The sequence below is a fragment of the Bufo gargarizans genome, chromosome 4, assembly GCF_014858855.1.
Source record: "Bufo gargarizans isolate SCDJY-AF-19 chromosome 4, ASM1485885v1, whole genome shotgun sequence".
NCBI classification, from domain to species: Eukaryota; Metazoa; Chordata; class Amphibia; order Anura; family Bufonidae; genus Bufo; species Bufo gargarizans.
In genome coordinates, this window is record NC_058083.1 from 5,929,747 (window position 1) to 5,957,019 (window position 27,273).

At 42.1% G+C, this 27,273-nt stretch overlaps 1 protein-coding gene across 1 annotated transcript in view; it reads right to left on the minus strand.

The window, feature by feature from the left end:
* Window positions 1-1,608: 1,608 nt before the first annotated feature.
* LOC122934055 (adhesion G-protein coupled receptor F3-like) overlaps window positions 1,609-27,273 on the minus strand; it is a 39,188-nt gene continuing 13,523 nt past the window's right edge. The window contains exons 5-15 of the mRNA XM_044289202.1: window positions 17,616-17,795; window positions 15,952-16,055; window positions 14,679-14,737; window positions 14,467-14,597; window positions 11,543-11,770; window positions 10,386-10,607; window positions 9,065-9,196; window positions 7,991-8,190; window positions 5,480-5,662; window positions 3,365-4,738; window positions 1,609-1,662 (exon numbers count right to left, since the gene is read on the minus strand). Coding sequence (XP_044145137.1) covers window positions 1,609-1,662; window positions 3,365-4,738; window positions 5,480-5,662; window positions 7,991-8,190; window positions 9,065-9,196; window positions 10,386-10,607; window positions 11,543-11,770; window positions 14,467-14,597; window positions 14,679-14,737; window positions 15,952-16,055; window positions 17,616-17,795 — 2,867 coding nt within the window. The remainder of the gene's footprint in view (window positions 1,663-3,364; window positions 4,739-5,479; window positions 5,663-7,990; window positions 8,191-9,064; window positions 9,197-10,385; window positions 10,608-11,542; window positions 11,771-14,466; window positions 14,598-14,678; window positions 14,738-15,951; window positions 16,056-17,615; window positions 17,796-27,273) is intronic.

The following is a 27,273-nucleotide window of genomic DNA, read 5'->3' on the forward strand; positions in this document are numbered from 1 at the left end:
TAAAGTTGACAAAGACCAGGACTTCTGGAATAATGTTCTTTGGACAGATGAGTCCAAAATTGAATTATTTGGACACAACAGCAGAGGACATGTTTGGCGTAAACCAAACACAGCATTCCAAGAAAAGAACCTCATACCAACTGTGAAGCATGGAGGTGGAAGTGTCATGGTTTGGGGCTGCTTTGCTGCAGCAGGACCTGGTCAGCTCACCATCATAGAATCCACGATGAATTCTACTGTGTATCAGAAGGTGCTTGAAGAACATGTGAGACCATCAGTTAGAAAATTAAAGCTGAAGCGGAACTGGACCATGCAACATGACAATGACCCAAAACATACTAGTAAATCAACCAAAGATTGGCTGAAAAAGAAGAAATGGAGAGTCCTGGAATGGCCAAGTCAAAGTCCAGATTTGAATCCCATTGAGATGCTGTGGGGTGACTTGAAAAGGGCTGTACGTGCAAGAAACCCCTCAAACATCTCACGGAGATGAAATAACCTTTTATTAAAAATGTTACAAAAAACCACATGCTTTCAAAGGGTGTCCTAATTTTTTCACATGACTGTATATGCAATGACAGCAATATGCTTATGATGCAATTAAAAGTGGGTGGTGCATGTTCTGTACAGATGGAAAGTAGACCTAACCATTATGTCCTCCGGTAAGCTCAAGAAACCCCAGTGAAAGGCTGTCTAACTAGACCTTAAAGGCTATGGACAGCTGCAGGGCAATTTTCTTTTTGGTGTGTATTTTCCAAATTTTAAGCTAAAATAATTTTGTAGAATTTGTCTTCATTAAAAATGTTCAGCTGTTTTTGAGTACAAGGGTTAAAAATCAGTCTGCAAGCTGCCAGATGAATCCCATCATCTGATAGCCCAAACTGATAACAATATGGCTTAAATAAGTGTTTATGAGGTCAGGAGATCAGAGATATGAGTTACACATGAGATGTCAGGTGAAGAGAATTAAAGAAAACACTGTGACAGCTTTCAAACAGACAGATTTTTAACCCTGGTAGCTCAGAAACATGTGAATGTCTTTAATTAAGACCAAATAAAAAAATTATTTTTAGCCCAAAATGAGTAAAGTACAATCTTAAAAAATCCACCCAAAGGTGGATCCAAGCCTGAAACTACAGTGTGTTTAAAGCAGGCATGTCCAAACTGCGGCCCTCCAGCTGTTGCAAAACTACAACTCCCAGCATGCCCTAATAGCTGTAAGCTATCCAGGCATGCTGGGAGTTGTAGTTTTGGAACAGCTGGAGGGCCGCAGTTTGGACATGCCTGGTTTAAAGTATGAAAATAATTAGAGCAGGTACTAAACTTCCTGGTTGTAGGCTCAGATTTGATTCCATCTTATTTGCTAGAAAAAACAGAGCAGCATGCAGAATAATTTTTTCGGGTAACATGACAGACACCATGACAGATGCTAAAAGACCCCTTTGTCCTGTATTGTAAGTCGATGGGGTCCATCTGGCTCTGTTCTGCTTGAACTTTGTTTTTCTTCTTCTATGATGGATCAGAAGAAAGGAATCCTAACACAGATGTGAACCCAGCCTTACCCCTGCACTGGTTTTACACAACCCCTCATCATGCCCCCTGGTCTTTTTACATTGAGCTTACCTTTCTTTCTGTGATGCAGGTTAGTAGAATGAAAAAACCCTGCCAACAAGATACATGAAATGAAAGAATAATAAATGATAATGGTATAACATGATCTATATCGTAGAAAATACAAAAAATAAGCTGTAATATCAGACATAACACTTTGACACCAGGGGCGCTGTTTCTTAAAACAAAATCCATGCAACGCCATTTGCCTTTGGATGGTCATTACCTTTGGTTTCCTACTTGTTATATTATAACTTACCCTACTCATGGATATTGTGGGCCATGTGGTGGGAGCTACTGTATGTAACAAGAGCTGCCCACAGCTCCCGTGAATATGTAGGCATCTAATCCAGTGTTCCCCAACCAGTGTTTTAGAGCTACATGTGATTCTTGGGCCCCTTGCATATGGCTCTCCAGCAGATATTGCTGGTAACTAGTGGCAGTAGGGGTAGCATTATGACAACTTGGTACCAGAGCAACAACCATATCACTGGACATTAGAATAAAAGCCATGTCCCTCAGTTATATTTTTACAATATCTTTTCATTCTATAACACAGATGTGTCCATATTAACAGGAGGTACATCCCCATTCCTACAAGCCTCATGATCTCTGCCAGGGGCAGATTGGCCATAGACCTTACAGGGAAATTTCCCAGTGGGCAGAATCCCACTGGGCCACCTGGGCCCTCCTATTTTGTGCTCCTATTTTGTGCTGCTGGCAGAATGGACTGTGGTGTTTGGCTGTGGTGGTATAATGTGCCACATTATGGTATTGCTGGCCCTAACTATCTATAATTTAGACCCAACTACAAAACAGGGCTTGAAGAAGATGGGGATAGGCTGTATATTAAAATATCATCCTGATTTCAGCCCTTGTGGGCCGAGCTGTTAATAATATTGAACCCTTTGGTCATCATTGATCAGATGCTATGTCCCAATAAAACGGCATGAGAACTGCACTGACTCAATACTTTTTAGTTTTCCCACATTCCAAAAACATTCCCTATAGGTTGTTTCCTATCAATGTGAGAGAATCTATTAGGTGGTCAGTATTATGATTCATATTGGAGGAGTCCTCCCAAATTTCAAAAAACATTCCCAATCCAGTGGCTTCCTATAGGTGTAGCATACAAGGAGAATTAGGTTGCGATTCCCACAAGGGGCAGGTTCTAATGTGGGTAATTTTGAAATGTGGTCAATACTACAAATTAATTTGTCACAACCTAAAAACAGGTAGTAGATACTGAGCTAAGCATATATAGCATGTTATTATTCACACACATATAAAATGGAATAAAGAAGATTAACACTGTGGTGCCTACTATTGGCACTTGTTTACCACAGTATCAAAACAACAATGAAGAAGGTGAAAAAAACTATTAAAAACCACAAGATTTATAAAAAGAGTGTATAACAGTTACTGTATCCTCCCATAGCACGCTCCTTAACTGATAGATGGGAGGAGAAACAACATCTTGTAATTGTGGTTTAGTGTCACATTTATCTGGAGAAGATGAGACAGATCTAGGTGTCCACTTGATAGCTGGAGAACATAATATAGGTCAGGGTGTTGGGGATCAGTTTCCACCACTATTATGACCTAATGAGGAACAATGACAGCCTAGAATCTCTGTCCTGTACCTGGAGGATAACTGTTTTTATAAGCATTGCTATATTTAAGGTTGCATTTTCATTCTTATTTCATCTTCTGGATTGTTGTTCCCATATAAACGGGACCTTATGTTTGTTACCTGGAAAGCATTCATTGCAGCAAATCCATATGTGAAAATCTGTTTGGTCAAGTAATCAAGTTCTGTCAACAAAGCAAATCCGAAGGACCAAGTCAATCCAAAAACAGGGGTTAGAACCAGGATGGCCTTCAAGATGCTCTTAGCTGTATCCCTATCTTCAGGATGGTTCTTATCAGATACAGAAGGGCGAGATAACTTGGCGATAACAACCAGAAGAGTAAGAAAGTTGAAGATGATGATGGATCCAGCTGGTATGGCAAAGGCATAGATGGCACCGCTTCCTGGATTCAACCAACATAGTTCTTCATGTCTATATCTATCTTTGGGGTAGAAATACAAAAATGTGCCAGCAGCTATGATGGCTGGAATCAAATATCCAACTAAGAATGACAGGGAAACATAAACTCTCTTTCTCAGATGGTGAAAGACAAAAAGTAATTGATGCAAGAGCATCACACTCTGGGCAAAGGTCCAGAAGAATAGAGCTAGATAGAAGAAATGGTTTAAGAAGGTTATTGAGAGGCAGATGAGCTTCTTGGTGATGATAGAAGGAAAAGCCGAAGACAAGAAGCAGACATCTGCACACAGTAGGGACACTGCAATGTTTACCAAGGAGATGTGTCGAAAATATGAGATATTTGTCTTGACTACGGCTTTCCATACATACCACTCAACCAAGACACAGATACAGAGAGAAAGTATGGAGACACCAAGTCCAACATAAGTCAATTCCTCTATTAAAGCCAGCGGTTCCACATTTATTGACATAAGTACTGCAAATGAGGTCAAGTGGCTGCAACTACAGTAGGTTATATTATCTTCCACCCATGAGGTGCAGCCACCATCTGACCAAGCCCCACCAGGACCTGGTAGAGAGAAGTCCCAAAAAACACAATGTTGGGAATACCTTTTATCTGACACATTTGTTTGAAAAGACATTAAGATATTGGAAGAAGCAGAAATGGAATCCGATAGCCGTATAGATGTAGACTGCACAAAGCTATTTAAATGTGCGTCATTAAATTTCTCAGTTGTACTTTGTAGGAGGCTACCGATGGTGTTGAAGGCAACACTGGTGATCTTCACCTTGTGTTTTTGCAGAAGTGAAAATATAGTTTGCTGATCAATTGTCGTGCTCACTCCAAGTTTCTCAAAGGTCTTCTGGTAGTCTTGCCCAGCTTGGCCTAGTTCATAAGCATTGCCTTTTACTTGGATATTTTCTACATCAATTTCAAAGGAGCCATTCTCTGCACGAAGAAGCTGGCTAAACCGCTCTACTGACTTAAGCACAGTAGAAGCTGGTGGACTATTGGGGGCTTTCCACAGAGATGTATAGCTCAAGTCTGTGAGGTTGTTGGCCACTTGGAGGAAACCCTGGAAGTGAAAGAATAGAGGTCACAAGGGGTGATTAAAGCATTAATAACAGGATATCTATAAAATTCACTCTTTTTTTTATGCCATAGAAGTCCCTTGGGAGATATCAAGATGTCCGTTTCTTGCTGGATCATTTTCATTGAACGAGGGTGACACTGTAAGGTCTTTACAAATTTATGGATATTTCTGTGGGTTCATTGCAGACCAGGCCATATTTTGAAGTTTAAAGGGCTGTCTAGTGAATTAAAGTTTGTTGTTAAAAGTATCTAAAAGTCTGTCCCTAACAAAGTCTCGTTAGGAGCGCTAAGATGAGGCCATAAGGGAAATGGGAACATTCAGAAATCTTTTCGAAAGTGCAAGGAGATCTCCATTCTCTACTCCTGCTTGTACTTTTCTGAGTGTACCCACCCGTGCCGTCATTAGGCTGGGTAAGCTCAACATCTTTATTTTCTTATGTTTGACTGTATATTGTTACGTCCCTCCTGGGGGTCTAGGGGATTGTATATGGCCATCACATTCCTCAGCCCTCTGCAACCCAGATGGATTTTCCCTAAGCTTTGGTGACTGCAGGCCATTGGTTCCAGACATTTGCAGGGTCTTAGGGCTTGGGGAATTGGGGAATAGGCTGAGCCCTTCCCATTTTGGGGAGGGATTGTATTTGACTACATGCAAATGAACACTTTTTGGTAGCAATTTCGAGCTTTTAATAGACAGAAACGTACAAAGAAAAAATAGCCTTACTGTGACTACATCGGACTCAAATGTATTGTTCAGAACTGATGCTATTTTGGAGATGGTTTCCAATATGGTGACCACTGCAGACACCTCCGCTGTATTGTTAACAAATGTCCCGCTACTGTTGGACATCTGTTGGATTATTTCTGGTACTTTTACATAAGAGCTTCCGAGACCTTCCTCCAGTGCCTGCAAAAACAGCATAAATTTATCAATCCATACATTCCAAAAAAACAATATATTCCTTATGGGGATTACTGAAGCTTATGGTGCACAGTATATAAATGTGGTGAAATAAAGGTTAGATTTTCATATAGTCAAAGATTTTCAGCATTGCCTTCCTGTGTTAGTTAGAAGAACTAGAGCATCCCATATACCAAAGTCCCTTAACGTTTTTGCCCAGATTGTGCTTGGACAGGCCTCCCTCCCCCTTATTCAGCCACCCCCCCCCCCCTTACACTGAGCATCTGTGGCTCCATCAGTGCTTCTCTGCCCACAGCCTACGACCTCTCTCTCTGTCTGCTGGGTGCTGGACTGGCCGATCATTATTTAGCAGTGCTAGTATAGCCTTCTTCTGATTGGCTACCCTATGGCCCAGCAGAGAAAGTTTACCAAGCCATGCCACAGGACTTAGGACCTGACCAGGGACCAGCATCACCAGTCAAGAGTGACTTGGCTGCAGTGCTTTGCGTGAAGATCTGCCCAGACACTCTACCACAGTGAAAGCAAGAAAGTTCTACACAGTGACAGTAAAAAGACTCAGCAGTGCACTGAAGAGTTTTAAAAGTTCATGGATTGGGGGCCTGGGGCACTATCCACTATGTAATAAGCAGAAGCAGACAAAGTTCATGGGGGGGTATGACACACTATATAATAAGTAGGCAGAAGCAGGCACTATTCATTGGGGGTATAGCACACTATAAAATAAGCAGCAGGCACAGTTAATAGAGGGGGGTTTGGTAAGCTACATAATGATGAGCAGCAGGCATAGTTCCTGGGGGTATGGAAAACTTTAGAGCACACAGCACCAGGCACAGTTCATGATGGGGGGGGGGGGGGGGGTAGGCACACTATAAAATAAGCAGCAGGCCCAGCTAATAAAGGGGTATGGTACACTACACAGCAAACGGCAGCAGGCATAGTTCACGGGTCTATGGAACACTATTTAATACACAGCACCTGGAACAGTTCATGGGGGTGGGGGTGGTATACTATATAACATTCAGCAGCAGGCATATAATTCATGGGGAGGTATGGCATACTATATAACACACAGCAGCAGGCACAGTTAATGGGGGGTATAGCATACTATATAAAATTCAGCAGCAGGCACAGTTAATGGGGGGTATAGCATACTATATAAAATTCAGCAGCAGGCACAGTTCATGGGGTGGATTACATACTGTATAATACGCAGCAGGCATAGTTTATGATGGGTATGACACACTATATAATATGGAGCTGCAGGCACAGTTCATGGAGGGTATGGTACACTATATAATATGCAGCAGAAGCACAGTCCATGGTGATATGGCACACTATATAATATGTAGTACCAGACACAGTTCATGGGGAGTATGGCACACTATATAATATGCAGCAGAAGGCACAGTTCATGGTGTGGGGGAGGCGACATGGGAAATTTGTGGGAGGGGCGGGGGATGGGTTTGGGGGCCAATTCAGATTCTTGCTATAAGGCCCCCCATTATGTTTCGCAGTTAGCAGTACTAAAGTCTGCACAATCCATTTCTGTTAGAATATAAGCTGATCACAGGGTATCCTGCTGTTGAAAACCCTAGTAATCTGTGGAGAGATTCTGCAACAATTGGTAAATTCCCTGCAGTGTTCACCCAGGAGAAATAAAGAATTACACAGTGATCATTAAAATCAATGGGCTATCCATGTGATATGAAATGGTCCTTAAAACCAAGGGATTCACTTTATAGCTGCTCTCCGCTCTGGTTAATGACCGCCCTCACCCCAACTCTGGCAACCCTGTTTAAGGGGTTATCCCATGATTACTGTAAAAATTACATCATATAGTACATGACAATCTCTTTCTTACTAAGCTAGTATTATCCCTGTTCCTCACATGGGTCCAGAGATCTCTCCATTCATTACTCTGCTAGATCTATATCAAGCTGACTCCTCAAGGGCAGGTCTTTTCTGCTGCAGCTAAGGGGGTGTGTCTTTTCTGCTGGAGCTCTCGCCCTATCACAGCTCAGGAAGCAGTTGAAGGATGAAACTGAGCATGTGCGGCCTTCTCAGTGAGTCGGACAAGGTAATAAGAAAATGAACAAGCAGGTGGCGCTATACAGATCCATTTTATTGAATAACTCAGTGGCAGTGAGAACTGTAGAATATGTTCCATTTAACTCAGAAGTCCTTTATAGTTTAATTGAAAATAGGTATTCAAAAACAAATGCCTGCATAATTTTCAGAAGTGTTAGTGGACATGAGTCATAGCTCAACTACCTGTACATGTTCTAGTATGTAAGGTAATGATAATGGTGGTACCTGAGCATTACTTAGAGACATCTGCAAAACCTGGTTTATGCAATTATTCTGTACCATCAGCCACACTCCATCTACCGAACAATCTCGAGTCAGATATCCAAATGTCCCAGAAGGGCAGAGTGCAGTAGCTGACAAGCCGGCTTTAGTAATATTCCAGGTCACCCCAGAGTTCATGTCAATGCCACAATATTTGTCGCCCACTATGAAAAAAAAATATAAATGTATTATAAATCGGTAAAAATGTTACAGTATTTTTATTGAAAAAGAAAAGGTCTCCACATCAACACAGATTTAACCCAGGCCCTAGACTCTCCTAATATCTATGAGAAATTGAGATTTTAAAAGTGGTGTGCACCGTTATATAGAGCACAACCCCAAATAACCCCTAACGACCTTGAATCACCTAGTAGTGCACATGACTCCTTCATCAGACCCCAACATTTTTCCAGGCTTTAAGACCCACCAGGTAATTAAAACCCAGATTTCATTTTCATGAACCTTGTATTCTTACTTCCCTTGCTGAAGGGCAGTGAATGTGCTCAAGCTGTAGCGCCCTAAAAGACCTGTCCTCCATCAGTTCATCGTTCAATGTGTTTTAACTCGGGGATGACAATATGGAAACAAAGTCATGGCCAGCCTGAACCTCCAGGTGACACAGATGGACATCAAAGTTAAGGTTGCTAATTATTTGGAGGTGTCGACCCCAGGAGACTTGCCTATTCATCTGGGAGGTCTCATCTTTCACAGGGACTCTTCCAGACATTGAACTTTGGCGTGCAATCCAAAACCATGTGTAGAAATGTGAACCATCTCCTCTTGTAACTGGTACACGTATCTTATCAACCTAAGCATATTCAATAGGTGGACTGTTATTAAAGAGACTCTATGGAGCCACTTAGTTTGTTATTTGCTGACCTCTTTGATTGATCAGTTATTGATATTCCCTTATGGACAAATTCTTTCCAGAAGTAGGTAAAATTCCTGATTGCACTACTTGCTTTTAATTAGGACACACCACATGGTCTGACCAGGACCACCTCACAATATGATTAACTCTACATCCAGTGTACGCACCTTGCATTATAGTCACAGGGATAGAAGACTCTTTCTGCTGTCCAGCTTGATTTGTAAATGTACAGGTGTAATTTGTGTCATTGGTGGGACGTGGAGGAGCCAGTGAAAAACATTTCAAATCCATCCTACTACCTATCAGATAAAAGATTTATTATAATACATGTCCAATTTGGTAGGAAAATTTGAGGAATTTGTGCCTCAACATTGAACATCATTTTCATGTTTCATCTTTTCATTTGCCTTCTAATTTCTTTCGTAATGTGATGCTGATCTATAAGATCTCAAAATACTAAAGTGTCTATTATTTGTCTGTCCATAACTCCTGGAGAGAAGCTAGATATAAGGTTATGTTCACATTTGTGTTGGCGGTTGCACTTGAAGCCTCACAAAGTCCTTCAAATTTGAGAGGAAAAGTTTCCCTAATGGGTTGCTATTTTACCGGTTATAGGGCTCACACAATACTGTCCTTTGACTCTGGTGCACTATATTACTTAGGGTCTTCTAGCCTTAACTAGGGAGCCACATGAAGTGTGCATTAGAGTCACGTGAAAAATTGATCTCCCAATAGTAGAACCGCAGTGATAAAAATTAATGTCTTCTAGTCAACCGTGTGGCCAGGAGAGTTTTTCAGACAATGGATAAATGTTGGTTATTCAGGCTTTTAGTTTTGGGTGGACTTTGCATCTGTTCCAAAAAACAATGGCTGTGGAGACTGGGTGAGAGAGGAACTGCCATATTGGCTCATTAGAATAGGAATCTTGGCAAATTATGACCAAAGGTCATCAATTAATGGGATGATATGGTAGATAAGATTACTTATTGTTACAATTGTTGCAGCAGTGGGTGTGTAACCACTGTGTTAACCAATAGACTTTGGGCTTATCCAACAGAACAGGCACCTTTGCAGGATACTAGCATGCTTTGGAACCTATTGCTTAGGCACCCTTCCACAGGAGAAGGTGTTAAAAGCACCACAGGATAGCCAGCCATGAGCTGCAGCAGATTATGGTGCATACATGCTGGCCCTTTAAGAGATGGAGGGGCACAGGAGGGACGACCAAGCTGGCAAGCATGTCTCAGCCTGTGTGGTAGAACAGAGCAAGCTTGGAGACTGGCCTGCTTGGAGAACAGGAAGTGGGGGACATTTTTAGACTCCTTGTCAGGTCTCCTTTAACGCCAACAGTTGTCCCTCTAAATGCATCGATATTGGGATGATACAGTACATTGTTTCACTCATCTCTTTTTAATGAACTACTGTAGTTTTACCAAATTACTGTTGGGTTGTGACTGCAAACAGACTCGAGCAATGTTATATACTCACCAGGCTGTACTCTTAGCGTCACATTGTTGTAAGTCCAGGTTACGTTGTATTCTTCACCGTCAAATGGTATACAGCATTCCAATACCAATTGAGAAATGTCATCTGAGGTTAAAGTCTTCTGGATTGGGTTGACAGTGATCTCAGATGGGAGGAGGATAACATTGACCTCTGTTTTTGCTTTATGGACTAGGGTGTCATTGAAAAACTGGCAAATATATGTCCCTGGAAGAAGCGGGAGGGAGTCTTATTCCTTACAGGTTAGGACTCTAAACAACTTCAACGACTGCAAAACAAAGAAATACGGTACAAGTGCAAAATCTAAAGTCTAATTTCAAGTCTAAGCTTCTCATAATGTTTAGATGTTTTCCATACATATGGAGTGGTTGGAAGATTTTCCTATTCCTATACTGACTATTATTGCTTCCCTTACTGGACATCTTCTCAAAATGATGCACTAGATCAGGGGTAGGCAACCTCCGGCACTCCAGCTGTTGTGAAACTACAACTCCCAGCATGCATACTTGCTCTGCTCTTCTAAGAACTCGCATAGAAATGAATGATGCATGCTGGGAATTGTAGTTTCACAACAGCTGGAGTGCCGAAGGTTGCTGATCCCTGCACTAGATCTAGGAGGTCTGCTGGTGGTACTGAATGTGATTGTTGAAGGGAAAGTGAAGTGTATGCCCTGGGCAAGTTCTAAGGCTCTAAGTTCTAGCTCATAGAGGAGGGAACCCCAGATTGAGAGTCCATATGTGTGATTTGGCTGTAGCTGAGGTTGTAGGACTATGTTTGGGAGATGCCATATATTGATAATATTCATATATAGGCTCATTAAGTTGCATAGTTGATCATAGACCTGAGGATGAAAATATTCTGGTCAGTGGTTATCAACAGTTTTCCTAACAAGTACACTGAACCAAACTTGGGTAGAATGTTGCCCAGATACCCTAAATATAACAGGAATGTAACTTGGCTGATCTAATGCCTCTTGAGGTCCTCAGTGTCCCTTGATATCTGATGGTTTCTGTAGATATCACATTGTCAGTAGGTAGCATTGTGATACCAAAACCATTGTTACCAATCCGTGAGTGAGCAAATTGGCACTAGTATACTAGGCTCTTCAGTAGGTAATAAGCCATGTCTCATAGCTAACTGACCTTCCCACCAGAGATCCGCCTTGCTGATGGTAAGAACAGAGATAGTCTTATCTGACTGGACCTGCATTGAGATGTCCACATTTTTTCCACCTTGATAAATCATGTTGGTGATGTTATTGGTGGTCAGAGACCAGTTCACAGCATTTATTGTTTCATTAATTTGACAGGTCAGCTGGATCGGGTCCCAGTATCTCACCATGAGCTTCACAGGCTCAATATGGGTTATTCCTGGAGAAAAAATTAATAAAATAAATACACATAGCTTACTTTTAGTCAAGATTGTGACAGGAAGCAATATTATAGTAGTTATATTCCTGAAAGAATACAAATGAAATATATAAATCACACGATATAAAAAAAACTCAGACTACTTATCTGCCATGGAGCAGCAAAGAAAGAGGAAGTGTTCACTGAGGAGGGGCTACTTATGGACTGGTTGGTGGGAGGGGTTACCCTTTAGGGTGTTTCTTTTGTTACCATGGTTACTCTTCTTGCTGCTATGGAATTTAGTAAAGGAAGAGACTGCAATTCTCGCCTCCGTGTCTTTAATAAAATCATGACTTTACGTTATAAACTAAGAAAATCATCAAATTATATTCCTGCACATAGGAGGCAGTATTATAGTAGTTATATTCTTGTACATAGGAGCAGTATTATAGTAGTTATATTCTTGTACATAGGAGGCAGTATTATAATAGTTATATTCTTGCACATAGGATGCAGTATTATAGTAGTTATATTCTTGTACATAGGAGCAGTATTATAGTAGTTATATTTTTGTTCATAGGAGGCAGTATTATAGTAGTTATATTCTTGCACATAGGAGGCAGTATTATAGTAGTTATATTCTTGTACATAGGAGGCAGTATTATAGTAGTTATATTCTTGTACATAGGAGGCAGTATTATAGTAGTTATATTCTTGTACATAGGAGGCAGTATTATAGTAGTTATATTCTTGCACATAGGAGCAGTATTATAGTAGTTATATTCTTGTACATAGGAGCAGTATTATAGTAGTTATATTCTTGTACATAGAAGCAGTATTATAGTAGTTATATTCTTGTACATAGGAGCAGTATTATAGTAGTTATATTCTTGTACATAGGAGGCAGTATTATAGCAGTTATATTCTTGTACATAGGAGGCAGTATTATAGTAGTTATATTCTTGTACATAGGAGTAGTATTATAGTAGTTATATTCTTGTACATAGGAGCAGTATTATAGTAGTTATATTCCTGTACATATGAGCAGTATTATAGTAGTTATATTCTTGTACATAGGAGCAGTATTATAGTAGTTATATTCTTGTACATAGGAGCAGTATTATAGTAGTTATATTCTTGTACAAAGGAGGCAGTATTATAGTAGTTATATTCTTGTACATAGGAGCAGTATTATAGTAGTTATATTCCTGTACATATGAGCAGTATTATAGTAGTTATATTCTTGTACATAGGAGGCAGTATTATAGTAGTTATAGTCTTGTACATAGGAGGCAGTATTATAGTAGTTATATTCTTGTACAAAGGAGGCAGTATTATAGTAGTTATATTCTTGTACATAGGAGCAGTATTATAGTAGTTATATTCCTGTACATATGAGCAGTATTATAGTAGTTATATTCTTGTACATAGGAGCAGTATTATAGTAGTTATATTCTTGTACATAGGAGCAGTATTATAGTAGTTATATTCCTGTACATATGAGCAGTATTAAAATAGTTATATTCTTAACCAAATTTATTTTTATTAAAAGAATAAAATACACTGTACAATCACATACCATCATATTCTTGGTGAAAAGGCAATATGACAAACATTCCACGGAAGTGACAATTATTGCATATCAGTACTGTATATGGTGTCTAAATGAAACCATTAATGGAACAAACATAAAAAGTAGGGAACGACGGGAAAGGGAAGGAAGGGTAGGGGGGAGAGGGGGGTCAAGAGTTTTCCAACTCCGTCAAGTAAACTTTCTTTAGTTTTTCCACGGTGACCAGATTTTAAGAAAGTGAGGGCGTGTTAAGGATTCCCAATGGGCCAGCTCTTCAAATCTATAGATCTGATCTACCTTGTCCCTCCACATCGGAACAGTAGGAGGTTCAGCATCCTTCCATATAATAGTTATATTCTTGTACATAGGAGGCAGTATTATAGTAGTTATATTCTTGTACATAGGAGGCAGTATTATAGTAGTTATATTCTTGTGCATAGGAGGCAGTATTACAGTAGCTATATTCTTGTACATAGGAGGCAGTATTATAGTAGTTATATTCTTGTTCATAGGAGGCAGTATTATACTAGTTATATTCTTGTACATAGGAGCAGTATTATAGTAGTTATATTCTTGTACATAGGAGGCAGTGTTCTAGTAGTTATATTCTTGTTCATAGGAGGCAGTATTATAGCAGTTATATTCTTGTACATAGGAGGCAGTATTATAATAGTTATATTCCTGTACATAGGAGGCAGTATTATAATAGTTATATTCTTGTACATAGGAGGCAGTATTATAGTAGTTATATTCTTGTACATAGGAGGCAGTATTATAGTAGTTATATTCTTGTTCATAGGAGGCAGTATTATAGTAGTTATATTCTTGTACATAGGAGGCAGTATTATAGTAGTTATATTCTTGTTCATAGGAGGCAGTATTATACTAGTTATATTTTTGTACATAGAAAACAGTATTATAAAATATATGTTTTTATACATGGGGCAGTATTATAGTAGATTCTAGTACATAGGAGATAGTATAATAGTATTTATATTCCAGTACATAGGAGGCGGTATTATAGTGTTAATATTTTTTAAAACAACACCACTTCTTGAAAAGAATCCATTACATGTAGGTGGCCACATAGGGAATTGATGTTTTTTTGCAAATATTAGTGTTCTTCTACATCTGTGATTATTACCTGCTGTTGAGAGCTGGGATGCAATGGCACCAGTAAGTGACTGTACAACCATAGTGTTGCTTGATGCAAACTGAGAAGCAGACAGTGGACCTGAAACCACCATCCTATAGTTTGCAACCACACTTCCTGGACTTGGGATAAAAGGAAAAACATCTTTATTTAACATTGAATACATTTTTGCCATTTATTTTATAGTATTATTTCCTTTGTACCTGAACCCGAGCACAGACACATTGAGAGGATTGCAGAACTTTGTGTAGACATTCAAGAGCTGCAAAAAAACAAAAACATGATAATTCAGCATTTGTTGGGCAAGAATTGGGGCTTGGCCTCACTGACTCCTCCCTCCTATCCCATTTCTGTTACGGTACTTTATATCAGATTGTTCAACATCCTGCCTCCGAGGATATAAAAGCTAAACAATTTTTGCCGAACATATTGCAATTTTTGTTTCCAATCTGTGAAATCCTTGGCCAAATAACCATAAATGGCATGATAACTATGACTTGGATTGTAAACCTACAATTTTTATATTTTTGGTCTAGGTACATAGCAATATAAGTCACTACAGGGATGGTATTTACAAAGGCAACCGGTTCTTTTTTGTTTGATTAAGGCCTCATGCACACAACTGTTGTGTCTTTTGCGGTCCGCAAATTGTGGATCTGCAAAACACGGATGGCGTTAGTGTGCGTTCTGCAATTTGCGGAATGGCACGGACAGCCATTAATATAACTGCCTATTCTTGTCCGCAAAACGGACAAGAATAGGACAGGTTATATTTTTTTTGCGGACCACTGAACGGAGCAATGGATGCGGACACGGAGTGCTGTCCGCATCTTTTGCGGCCCCATTGAAGTGAATGGGTCCACATCTACGCCGCAAAAACTGTGTCTCAGATGCGGACCAAAACAACGTTTGTGTGCATGAGGCATAAGACATATTGCTGAAGGTCAACTAGAGGCACTCCATTATCTATCTAGTATTTTCTAGATATGCTCCGATAACTTTGGACAAGAGGGCCAGATGTATGCTATAACTGGTGCTATAACTGGTGCTAAGAAGTCCCAACCAGTTTTTTGTGTAGGAATTTCCACCACACCTGGCTATGCTGATATTACAAAAAATCGGGAGCAAGCAGCTTGGTGGAAGTCATTGCTTATCTTATTAGGTTGCATTATTAATCACATTTTTCTAAAATTTAATTTAGGTGGAAAATTCCTTTAAATGTGAACATATTTACAACTACATTGTGAGTCTAATAAATATATAACACTGTGTTGTGATTGAGAAAAAAGCTAAACTTCTAAAAATGTTTTAAAGGGTTATTTCATGCTGGGACAACTGAGAGCGATCAACCAGGACAGCTTTCCTAGGCCCTGGGCTTCCTAGCAGACATTGGCTTGGTGATAGGTGGCACACAGGTGGTGTTTTTGTACAAACAAGTCTCAGTGTCAGACTCAGGACAAGGTCGGTGATACTTACGGCCAGAGTCATATTGTATTCCAGCGTTTGGTACTTTACCGAAGTTCGGTCTAGGAGATCTGTTGTGAAGGTCTCATTCAGGCTAATTGAGCCATTTATGTCAACTGGAGAGGGAAACACATGAGCTGAGGTTTCCAAAAAATCCCCCACAATATTGAAAGACATAACAAGGTAAATATGGATATACTATACCTGTTCAATATATGGCATCACCAGTGAACAAAGTAAACAAATGAACCATACTTATCCTCATCGATCCCTCACAACTGTTCTGATGATGGTCTGGTCTCTACTGGTCTTCACCTCCTACTCCTGGCTCAAAATGCCAGGTAAGGACCACTCCACTAATCACTGGCCATAGTGATGACCCTCATCAGCCAGGGATTGGTGGAGTGAGCATTTCCTGGGGTTTGCAGTGTGTTGAGGTGGGACCACTAAGCAAAACGCAATAGGGGGCAGTGTCAGAACAGCAGCTATACAGGATCGGTGAGGATGAGTATGGTTTATTTTCTATTTTCCCCTTTTTTCCCATGGAAACCCCTCTTAACCCCTTTACTGCCCTAGTCCACCAGAGAGGTTATTAACTGCTTTACTACCCTAGACCACCAGGGTTGTTATTAATAATGTATTAACTGTCCCAGACCACTCTGGATTTTACCGTAATTTTTTTTATTGCTCTAGACCAGGCATGCTCAGCCTGCGGCCCACCAGCTGTTGCAAAACTACAACTCCCAGCATGCCTGAACAGCCTACAGTTATCAGCCTACAGCAAGGCATGGTGGGAGTTGTAGTTTTACAACAGCTGGAGGGCCGAAGGTTGAGCATCGCTGCTCTCGACCACCTGGAAAGAAACCATAAACCCCATTCTCTGCCCTCAGTTAAATGGGATGTTACCATTACCATTAACCCTTTCACTACCCTAGATTTCCATTGGTGTTACGCATTTCTACAGAGGAACTCCCTGTATCTAGCTGTTTTGCTTTTTTTTTTACAGTCATTATTATTTTTTATTATAATGAGAAAGTGTAAGGCTACTTTCACACTAGCGTTTTTGCTGGATCCAGCAGGGTTCAGCAAAAACGCTTCTGTTACTAATAGTACAACAATCTGCATCCGTTATGAACGGATCCAGTTGTATTATATTTAACATTGCCAAGACAGATCTGTCATGAATGAAGGACGGATCCATTTTCTATTGTGTCAGAGAAAACTGATCCGTTCCCATTGTGGTTTGCCCTCCGGTATGAGAACGGAACAGAATGCATTTCGGAGCACTCCGTTCTGTTCAGTTACGTTTTGTTCCCATTGACAATGAATGGGGACAAAACGGAAGCATTTTGGTTCCCAGTATTGAGACCCTATGACGGATCTTAATACCGGAAAATATTAACGCTAGTGTGAAAGTAGCCTAAGTTACAGGTATGCTTGTGGAAGGGGATCTACACACTGATTTTGAACAGGGACCTTCAGTGGTCTATGTCTACCCCCATTAGTGTTTAATAGTCAAATTGTACAATAGTCTACCCCCCTTCAAAATTGCAGAATCTAGAACAGCTAATGGCTCTAATGTCTATAATAACGGCCATTAACCCTTTAAACAAAAAGCATCGTACTGTTTCTACGGCCTGATGGTAGCTGTGCAGTGTATAGTCATAGTGGCTTACCTATATGGTCAGAAATGTTTGGAGGACTTTCACAATAGGGAATATTGTCATTGGGAATAAACAGACAGGAACAAAAAGAAGAGGAATTGCTGCAAGGACGGTAAGTGTAGCACGCAGTGATGTTCCATTTGTAGCCGTCCTTACAGATACACATCTTCCCTGTATCAGTCACATTACACTCTGGAAAAAGAGAAAATCGTATCACTGGAGATTCACTGTTTGGACCTACTGCACCATCCTACAACTTTTACATATAAAATACCTTTGAAATGACTATTACATCAACTATACCCTATGCCTCATGTCAGTCACACAAGAATTGATATTGCCCTGTGTTTTATACCACCTGCCTTAAAGGGAGTCTTTCACCTAATCTGAGCGTTTTAGACCGCTCAGATCAGGTTATAGACTCTTTAACCCTCATTACGATCATACCCGTCTCTTATGTGTCCCTCGCTCAGATAATGAAAATAATACTTTTTAAACTTATGCAAATTACCTTCTGAAGGTGCCCAGGGGCGGCGTTACTGGGCGATGTGCCCAGAAAAACACACCTCCAGCCGGCGGACGTCACGAGCGGCACCAGAGGACGGCGGGCTGGGAACTGGCCCGCACCTGCGCACTGCTCTGCCCATTATGGGCAGATGAACAGCTTTTCATATTGCGCATGCGCCGGCCAACTAAAGACAGCCGGCCGGCGCATGCGCAATATGAAAGGATGTTCCTCTGCCCATAATGGGCAGAGCAGTGCGCAGGTGCGGGCCAGTTCCCAGCCCGCCGTCCTCTGGTGCCGCTCGTGACGTCCGCCGGCTGGAGGTGTGTTTTTCTGGGCACATTGCCCAGTAACGCCGCCCCTGGGCAACTTCAGAAGGTAATTTGCATAAGTTTAAAAAGTATTATTTTCGTTATCTGGGCGAGGGACACATAAGAGACGGGTATGATCGTAATGAGGGTTAAAGAGTCTATAACCTGATCTGAGCGGTCTAAAACGCTCAGATTAGGTGAAAGACTCCCTTTAAAGAAGACCCATCACCATGAAATGGAGTGCAATCTGCAGGCAGCATGTTAAAGAGCAGGAAGAGCAGATATATATACGTGTGTGTGTGTGTATGTGTATCTATCTATCTATCTATCTATCTAGGTACAAAAATTGGACTGCACTCCAAACAATTCGTGAAAAAAATCTGTGTTTATTCACCCATCTATGGCAAAGCGACGTTTCGGCTCCAACTGAGCCTTTCTCAAGCCTGAGAAAGGCTCAGTTGGAGCCGAAACGTCGCTTTGCCATAGATGGGTGAATAAACACAGATTTTTTTCACGAATTGTTTGGAGTGCAGTCCAATTTTTGTACCTTCATTACTGGGTAAGCACCTGCTGCCGACCTTGGACTTTGCACCCATATATCCGAAGGGTGGTGCCGCCTGTGGTTTTTCTTTTATCTATCTATATATATATATATATATACACAGTTGCAAGAAAAAGTATGTGAACCCGATATGGGATCATGCCCCCTGATGTCTTCATAAAGTTGTAGAACTCTTAGAATTCTGCACTGCTTCCCGTGACGTGATATACCTGATCACATGATCGGATGCGCGATCACATGTTACGATCATATGTTCCAAGGTCCTTGGACATGCGCACTTTAATGATCGGATCAACGCGCGATCATGTGACCGGGAGGTTTGGAAAGGTCCTGTGACATGCGCATTGTAACTAAGGGCACGCCGGGATCCACGTGTATCGGCTCCATCGCACACTTCTGGGACCCGTCTCATCATCTTACTGAAGGTACACCTGTACACTTTAGGTTATTAAGAAGACCTACACATGTGTTCATTATCACAATTAGTGTATCATGTTTTATTTTTATGCTTATGTTGAATTTTAGAAAGAAGGAATGATGCCACATTATCACATTTAAGCTTGCTATAGGATGTGATTGTATAAATATATTGACATTATCGTTTATATTATTATTTTGAATTTATTAATCTTGATGAATGTATTTGACTTGTTAATTACTCAATGATGTCAAGCTGTATAAATATGCACAATGCACTGCCCACTTTGTCACTGCTTGAGAAAGATCCCAGTAAGCGGATCGAAACGTTGCGTGTCTGGTGAATAAAGCCGTTTTTCTACCTTTTACTACTTGGATGTGCTGTGGAATTTTTCTATTTTTATGCATTGGAGGTGGATCGCCCCCACAGCCGCTGGCACTCCGACCGTACTCTACAGATAGCTGTGCTGCCCACACCCTTCTACCTTTGTTATACACAGTCATGGCTGTAATTGTTGGCACCCCTTAAATTCTTTAAGAAAATGAAGTATTTCTCACAGAAAAGTATTGCAGTAACACATGTTTTGCTATACACGTTTATTCCCTTTGTGTGTATTGGAACAAAACCAAAAAAAGAAAGGAAAAAAAGCAAATTGGACATAATGTCACACCAAACTCCAAAAATGGGCTGGACAAAATTATTGGCACCCTTAACTTAATATTTGGTTGCACCCCCTTTGGAAAAAAAAACTGAAATCAGTCGCTTCCTATAACCATCAATAAGCTTCTGACACCTCTCAACCGGAATTTTGGACCACTCTTCCTTAGCAAACTGCTCCAGGTCTCTCTTATTGGAAGGGCGCCTTTCCCCAACAGCAATTTTAGGATCTCTCCACAGGTGTTCAATGGGATTTAGATCTGGACTCATTGCTGGCCACTTCAGAACTCTTCAGCGCTTCGTTGCCACCCATTTCTGGGTGCTTTTTGACGTATGATTGGGGTTATTGTCCTGCTGGAAGACCCAAGATCTCGGACGCAAACCCAGCTTTCTGACACTGGGCTCTACAGTGCGACCTAAAATCCGTTGGTAATCCTCAGATTTCATGATGCCTTGCACACATTCAAGGCACCCAGTGCCTGAGGCAGCAAAACAACCCCAAAACATGAATAAACCTTCACCCTATTTCACTGTATGTACTGTGTTCTTTTCTTTGTAGGCCTCATTCCTTTTTCGGTAAGCAGTAGAATGATGTGCTTTACCAAAAAGCTCTATCTTGGTCTCATCTGTCCACAAGATGTTTTCCCAGAAGGATTTTGGCTTACTTGTTCAAGTTCATTTTTGCAAAATGTAGTCTTGCTTTTTTATGTCGCTGTGTCAGCAGTGGGGTCCTCCTGGGTCTCCTGCCATAGCATTTCATTTCATTTAAATGTTGATGGATAGTTTGCGCTGACAGCCTGCAGGACAGCTTGAATATCTTTGGAACTTGTTTGGGGCTACTTATCCACCATCCGGACTATCCTGCGTTAACACCTTTCATCAATTTTTCTCTTCCGTCCACGCCCAGGGAGATAAGCTACAGTGATATGGGTTGCAAACTTCTTGATAATGTTGCGCACTGTGGACAAAGGCAAATCTAGATCTCTGGAGATTGTTGATATTTTTCCACAATTTTGGGTTTTTAAGTCCTCAGACAGTTCTCTTCTCTTTCTAAATAGGATAAAATAGAATACAGCGGCTCACCCGTATTACGTATGGATAGGTGCTCACCCTCTGGTCCTACCCTCAGGATCCACAGAAGAAAATGTACTATATATAAAATGAGGGGGCACTCACAAGAGGAAACCACTAATGGATGATACAATAGTAATTTAATATTATAAAAACAAACCCCTAAGATACATATAAAACATACATCAAAAAATATACCTATATATATATATGTGATATACAGCAATAAAGCAATTCATAAACCAATTCCCACTGGTGGTTAATAATATATAGCAGCCTGTTCAGTGCCGTGCATATAAGTTCGTAGCACAAACTTTTTGAGAATAATGTCCCAATTTCAGTTGTGGTGTTATATCACCTTCACAGAGCTATATGCATAATTTGGGAGCCCTGGACATGGGTTGTATTCAATTGGAACGAATATTATTATCAGTCCGGATCGATGGCTTAAATGACCCGTATCACTGAGTAAATAGGAACTTAAGCCCCTTGGGACTATATCGTAATAGCTCCACTGGGGCACTGTTGGTCCGGTATGATGAGCGAACAAAGATGTATTGTCCTCCCAGTTACTTACGGTTACTTGCCGCTGTAGATTCTCGGACTCACCCCTCTTTGTTATCTGACTGCAGCATCAGTTTTCCAGGTGGCCGTGCCGGCCAAGCGTGGCGTCCCACGTGACCTGGTCGTCTGGGGTTCCGAGTCGGCGCTTTGGATGACGTCAGCAATCTGCGACTCTAGCTTTAGTGTGCGGCTGTACCTTTAGTGGCGGTTGTTTGGGGCTACTTATCCACCATCCGGACTATCCTGCGTTAACACCTTTCATCAATTTTTCTCTTCCGTCCACGCCCAGGGAGATTAGCTACAGTGATATGGGTTGCAAACTTCTTGATAATGTTGCGCACTGTGGACAAAGGCAAATCTAGATCTCTGGAGATTGTTGATATTTTTCCACAATTTTTTGTTTTTAAGTCCTCACACAGTTCTCTTCTCTTTCTGTTGTCCATGCTTAGTGTGGCGCACACAGACACACAATGCAAAGACTTAGTGAACTTCTCTCCTTTTTATCTGAATTCATGTTTGATTTTTATATTGCCCACACCTGTTACTTGCCCCAGGTGAGTTTAAAAGAGCATCACATGCTTGAAACAATCTTATTTATCCACAATTGTGAAAGGGTGTGACATTATGTCCAACTTGCTTTTTTTCTTCCCTTTTTTGGTTTAGTTCCAATACACACAAAGGGAATAAGGGGTGCCAACATTTACGGCCATGACTGTGTGTGTATATATATATATATATATATATATATATGTTGAGGAAGGGTTGAGACGGATGCATATATGTCCATGCATGCCCGCAAACACGTGCGGGCATGTATGGTATATATGCATACATTACCAACGCACCATGGGATGATGTGCGCAGATGTGCCCAGCATCTGCGCACATCTGCCCATGATGATCCCCAGGGGCTCATGGTGGCCCCTGTGGGAAATATGTGCCCCCTTATATTGTAGGGGCTTGTGCTCCCTGATATATATGTATGTGCCCCCTTAAGATATATATATATATATATATATATATATCATATAATGCCCCCTGTATCATACCATATAAACCCCCCCCCCTACATGGACCCAGATGCATCAATGTGAATGTGGCCCAAGCATTCACATTGATGTATTCTGAGTAAAGGCGCCAGGATGACCGGATAAGGTCCGGTCATTCTGGTGACCTCAAAAGGATTCAAATTCTAATGAATTTGAATCCTTTTGTTCTAATTATCTGCAGCCCTGCTGGAGATAATTAAACATGATAGAGAGAGAGGAGACACCTCCGCTCCCTCTATTATGTGCATTCCGGCATCGCAATTACCATTGCGATGTCCGGAATGCTGAGAGCTACAGGCGGGAGATCAAAGGATCTCCCGCCTGTCTGCAGCGCGTCCCCGATGTGCGGGCCGGCGCAGTGACGTCATATCACTGCGCCGGCCCACGTGGATGATGGGGACGCACGCGCGCCCCCTGGTGGGCGGCGCAGCGCGGGAGTGCGGGCGGCTGGGTTTAAATATCCGGCGGCCCGGCACTCAAGAAGAAAGGTTAGGGTCTGGGCCCCCACATGAGGAGAGCGCGTCCTGCGCTCAGAAGTGAGGACCGGACCCCCACCTGATAGGAGCGCATCCTGCGCTTAACTGGACGCCCGACCTGACCCCCCTCCAACTGATGGGAGAGCGCATCCTGCGCTCAGGAGAAGATCCCTGCCGCCCCCCCAGAGGAGAGCGCGTTCGGCGCTCTGTACAGAGCGGCCCCCTGGCTGGCGAGGATCACCCTAGAAGAACGAGCATGAGTATCACCCCCTTATTCCCTGACCCCCATACCCACCTTATCATCCCCTATCTCCCTGCTGTGTGCCTGCTGCACACCCTGTACCCGGGCAGATAACCCCCTCACTGCCAGTCCCCTGATAACCCCTATCCCCCCTCACCTAACCCTTCTCCTACACCCCTGATCCCCTGGTTAACCCCCCCCCCCTCATACCCCCTACTGCTCCCTGTGTGCCCTGATAACCCTTGCCCCTGGAATAACCCCTGCACTGCTGCGCTGTAGAGCATGCTTCTGCTCTGCAAACAAACTGTATCGTGTTTTACCCTCTTGTAACCCCGTAGGGACAGTATAGAGCTAGGCGGGTGGGTTGTTAATGTTACTTGTATGTGTGTATTGTATAGTTAGTTTGTGGGTGGAATTGGGAACGTGTAGTGTAGTTTAGGATTGTATATTTGTAGTGCTGTGTATTGTTAGTGTATTGCGTGCTTAGTGTTAATAAATACCGTTATATTTGTACCCCTTTGTGTAGCGTGTATTTGTTAGCGGTAGCGAGTTAGTAAGTGATTAGTGTAAAGCATAGCGAAAGTATTGTGTTTATTGTTATATAAAGGTATAAATAGGCGGAGTCTTCACTAGACGGCTCCTCCTATTTAGGAATATTAATTATTGATATTCGCATAATATTGGTGATTAATATTCCCCCTTTACAATATATATATATACAGTACAGACCAAAAGTTTGGACACACCTTCTCATTCAAAGAGTTTTCTTTATTTTCATGACTATGAAAATTGTAGATTCACACTGAAGGCATCAAAACTATGAATTAACACATGTGGAATTATATACATAACAAAGAAGTGTGAAACAACTGAAAATATGTCATATTCTAGGTTCTTCAAAGTAGCCACCTTTTGCTTTGATTACTGCTTTGCACACTCTTGGCATTCTCTTGATGAGCTTCAAGAGTTAGTCACCTGAAATGGTTTTCACTTCACAGGTGTGCCCTGTCAGGTTTAATAAGTGGGATTTCTTGCCTTATAAATGGGGTTGGGACCATCAGTTGCGTTGTGGAGAAGTCAGGTGGATACACAGCTGATAGTCCTACTGAATAGACTGTTAGAATTTGTATTATGGCAAGAAAAAAGCAGCTAAGTAAAGAAAAACGAGTGGCCATCATTACTTTAAGAAATGAAGGTCAGTCAGTCCGAAAAATTGGGAAAACTTTGAAAGTGTCCCCAAGTGCAGTCACAAAAACCATCAAGCGCTACAAAGAAACTGTCTCACATGCGGACCGCCCCAGGAAAGGAAGACCAAGAGTCACCTCTGCTGCGGAGGATAAGTTCATCCGAGTCACCAGCCTCAGAAATCGCAGGTTAACAGCAGCTCAGATTAGAGACCAGGTCAATGCCACACAGAGTTCTAGCAGCAGACACATCTCTAGAACAACTGTTAAGAGGAGACTGTGTGAATCAGGCCTTCATGGTAGACTATCTGCTAGGAAACCACTGCTAAGGACAGGCAACAAGCAGAAGAGACTTGTTTGGGCTACAGAACACAAGGAATGGACATTATACCAGTGGAAATCTGTGCTTTGGTCTGATGAGTCCAAATTTGAGATCTTTGGTTCCAACCACCGTGTCTTTGTGCGATGCAGAAAAGGTGAACGAATGGACTCTACATGCCTGGTTCCCACGTGAAGCATGGAGGAGGAGGTGTGATGGTGTGGGGGTGCTTTGCTGGTGACACTGTTGGGGATTTATTCAAAATTGAAGGCATACTGAACCAGCATGGCTACCACAGCATCTTGCAGCTGCATGCTATTCCATCTGGTTTGCGTTTAGTTGGACCATCATTTATTTTTCAACAGGACAATGACCCCAAACACACCTCCAGGCTGTGTAAGGGCTATTTGACCATGAAGGAGAGTGATGGGGTGCTGCGCCAGATGACCTGGCCTCCACAGTCACCGGACCTGAACGTAATCGAGATGGTTTGGGGTGAGCTGGACCACAGAGTGAAGGCAAAAGGGCCAACAAGTGCTAAGCATCTCTGGGAACTCCTTCAAGACTGTTGGAAAGCCATTTCAGGTGACTACCTCTTGAAGCTCATCAAGAGAATGCCAAGAGTGTGCAAAGCAGTAATCAAAGCAAAAGGTGGCTACTTTGAAGAACCTAGAATATGACATATTTTCAGTTGTTTCACACTTTTTTGTTATGTATATAATTCCACATGTGTTAATTCATAGTTTTGATGCCTTCAGTGTGAATCTACAATTTTCATAGTCATGAAAATAAAGAAAACTCTTTGAATGAAAAGGTGTGTCCAAACTTTTGGTCTGTACTGTATGTGTGTGTATTTACTAGTTAAAGGACACGGCTTTGCACGGGTATATTTCATCTATTTAATTTAATGTTTGTGTGTGTCGTTAAAAGATATCGACAGTATCCACTATAACAGTGACATCTACAGTACCCTGCCCCCTTAACAGTGACCTCCACAGCGGTCTGCCCCCTAAACAGTAACAGCCACAGTGTCCTCCCCTTTAACAGTGACCTCCACAGTACCCCGTCTCCTTAACAGTGATTTCCACAATAACCTGCCCCCTTAACAGTGACCTCCACAGAGCTCCATTTCCTTAAAATGAGACCTCCACAACACCCCACCCCGTTAACAGTGGCCTCTACAGCACCCCAACCCTTTAACACTGACCTCCATAGCGGACCGTCCCCTTAACTGTGACCTCCACCATTTCCTGCCCCCTTAACAGAGACCTCCACAGTGCCTGCCCCTTTAACAGTGACCTCCACAGCATTCTGCCCCCTTAACAGTGACCTCCACAGTGGCCCACCTCTTTAACAGTGACCTCCACAGCGGCTGCCCCTTTATTAGTAACCTCCACAGTACTCTGTCTCTTTAACAGTTATTTCCACAACACCACGCTCCCTTATCAGTGGCCTCTACAGCAATCTGCCCCTTAACACTGAAGTCCATAGCGGTTCGTCCCCTTAACTGTGACCTCCACAGCAGCCTGCCCCACCCTAGATGCCCCCTGAACTGTGACCTCCACAGCAGCCTGCCCCTAGGGTGGCCAGAGGTCCGGTTTTAGGCCGAACAGTTCGGCCTTCAGACTCCCTGTCCTCCATCCAGCACAGGGCCTGGATGGACACAGGGATGTACTTTTGAACAGCACGCTCTCAGACAGCAGCACTGTGCTGTCTGAGTGTGAGCTGCAGGGAGAAAGTCACCCTCCGTCCAACTCCTGCAGCTGACAGAAGTTGATTTTTACCTTCATTTTTTCAATCCCCATCGGCTGTAGAGTGGGAGGGAGTGTGACCTAACTGGATTGGGGGCATGGCTTAACGGGACCTGGGGGTGGGGTTTTTAAGTCTGTCTTTTGAGGGTGGCCTGAATGGCCACCCTACCTGCCCCCTTGACTGTGATCTGCACAGCACTACGCTCCCTTAACAGCACCCTGCCCCTTTAACGCTAATCTACTGCAGTGAAGAAAAATTGCTGGGTTGTAAACCTGGTGTAAAACTGTGTGTATGTGGAGACAAAGGGCCTGCGAGCTTCTATTGGCTGATAAGGGTCATGTGACCAGGATTCTATTGGCTAATGCATTTTTTGGGGGGAATATCTCAGGAACGGTACGTGCTAGAGAGCTGAGACCAGGTCTAAAACCTTCCCGGACACCTGATGTACCTGTGTGCCAAATTTTGTGATTGTAAATGCGACGGAGCAGATTCCTATAGTGCACACACACACATACACTCAGCTTTATATATTAGATATGTAACACCCCAGAGTTGTGTTACT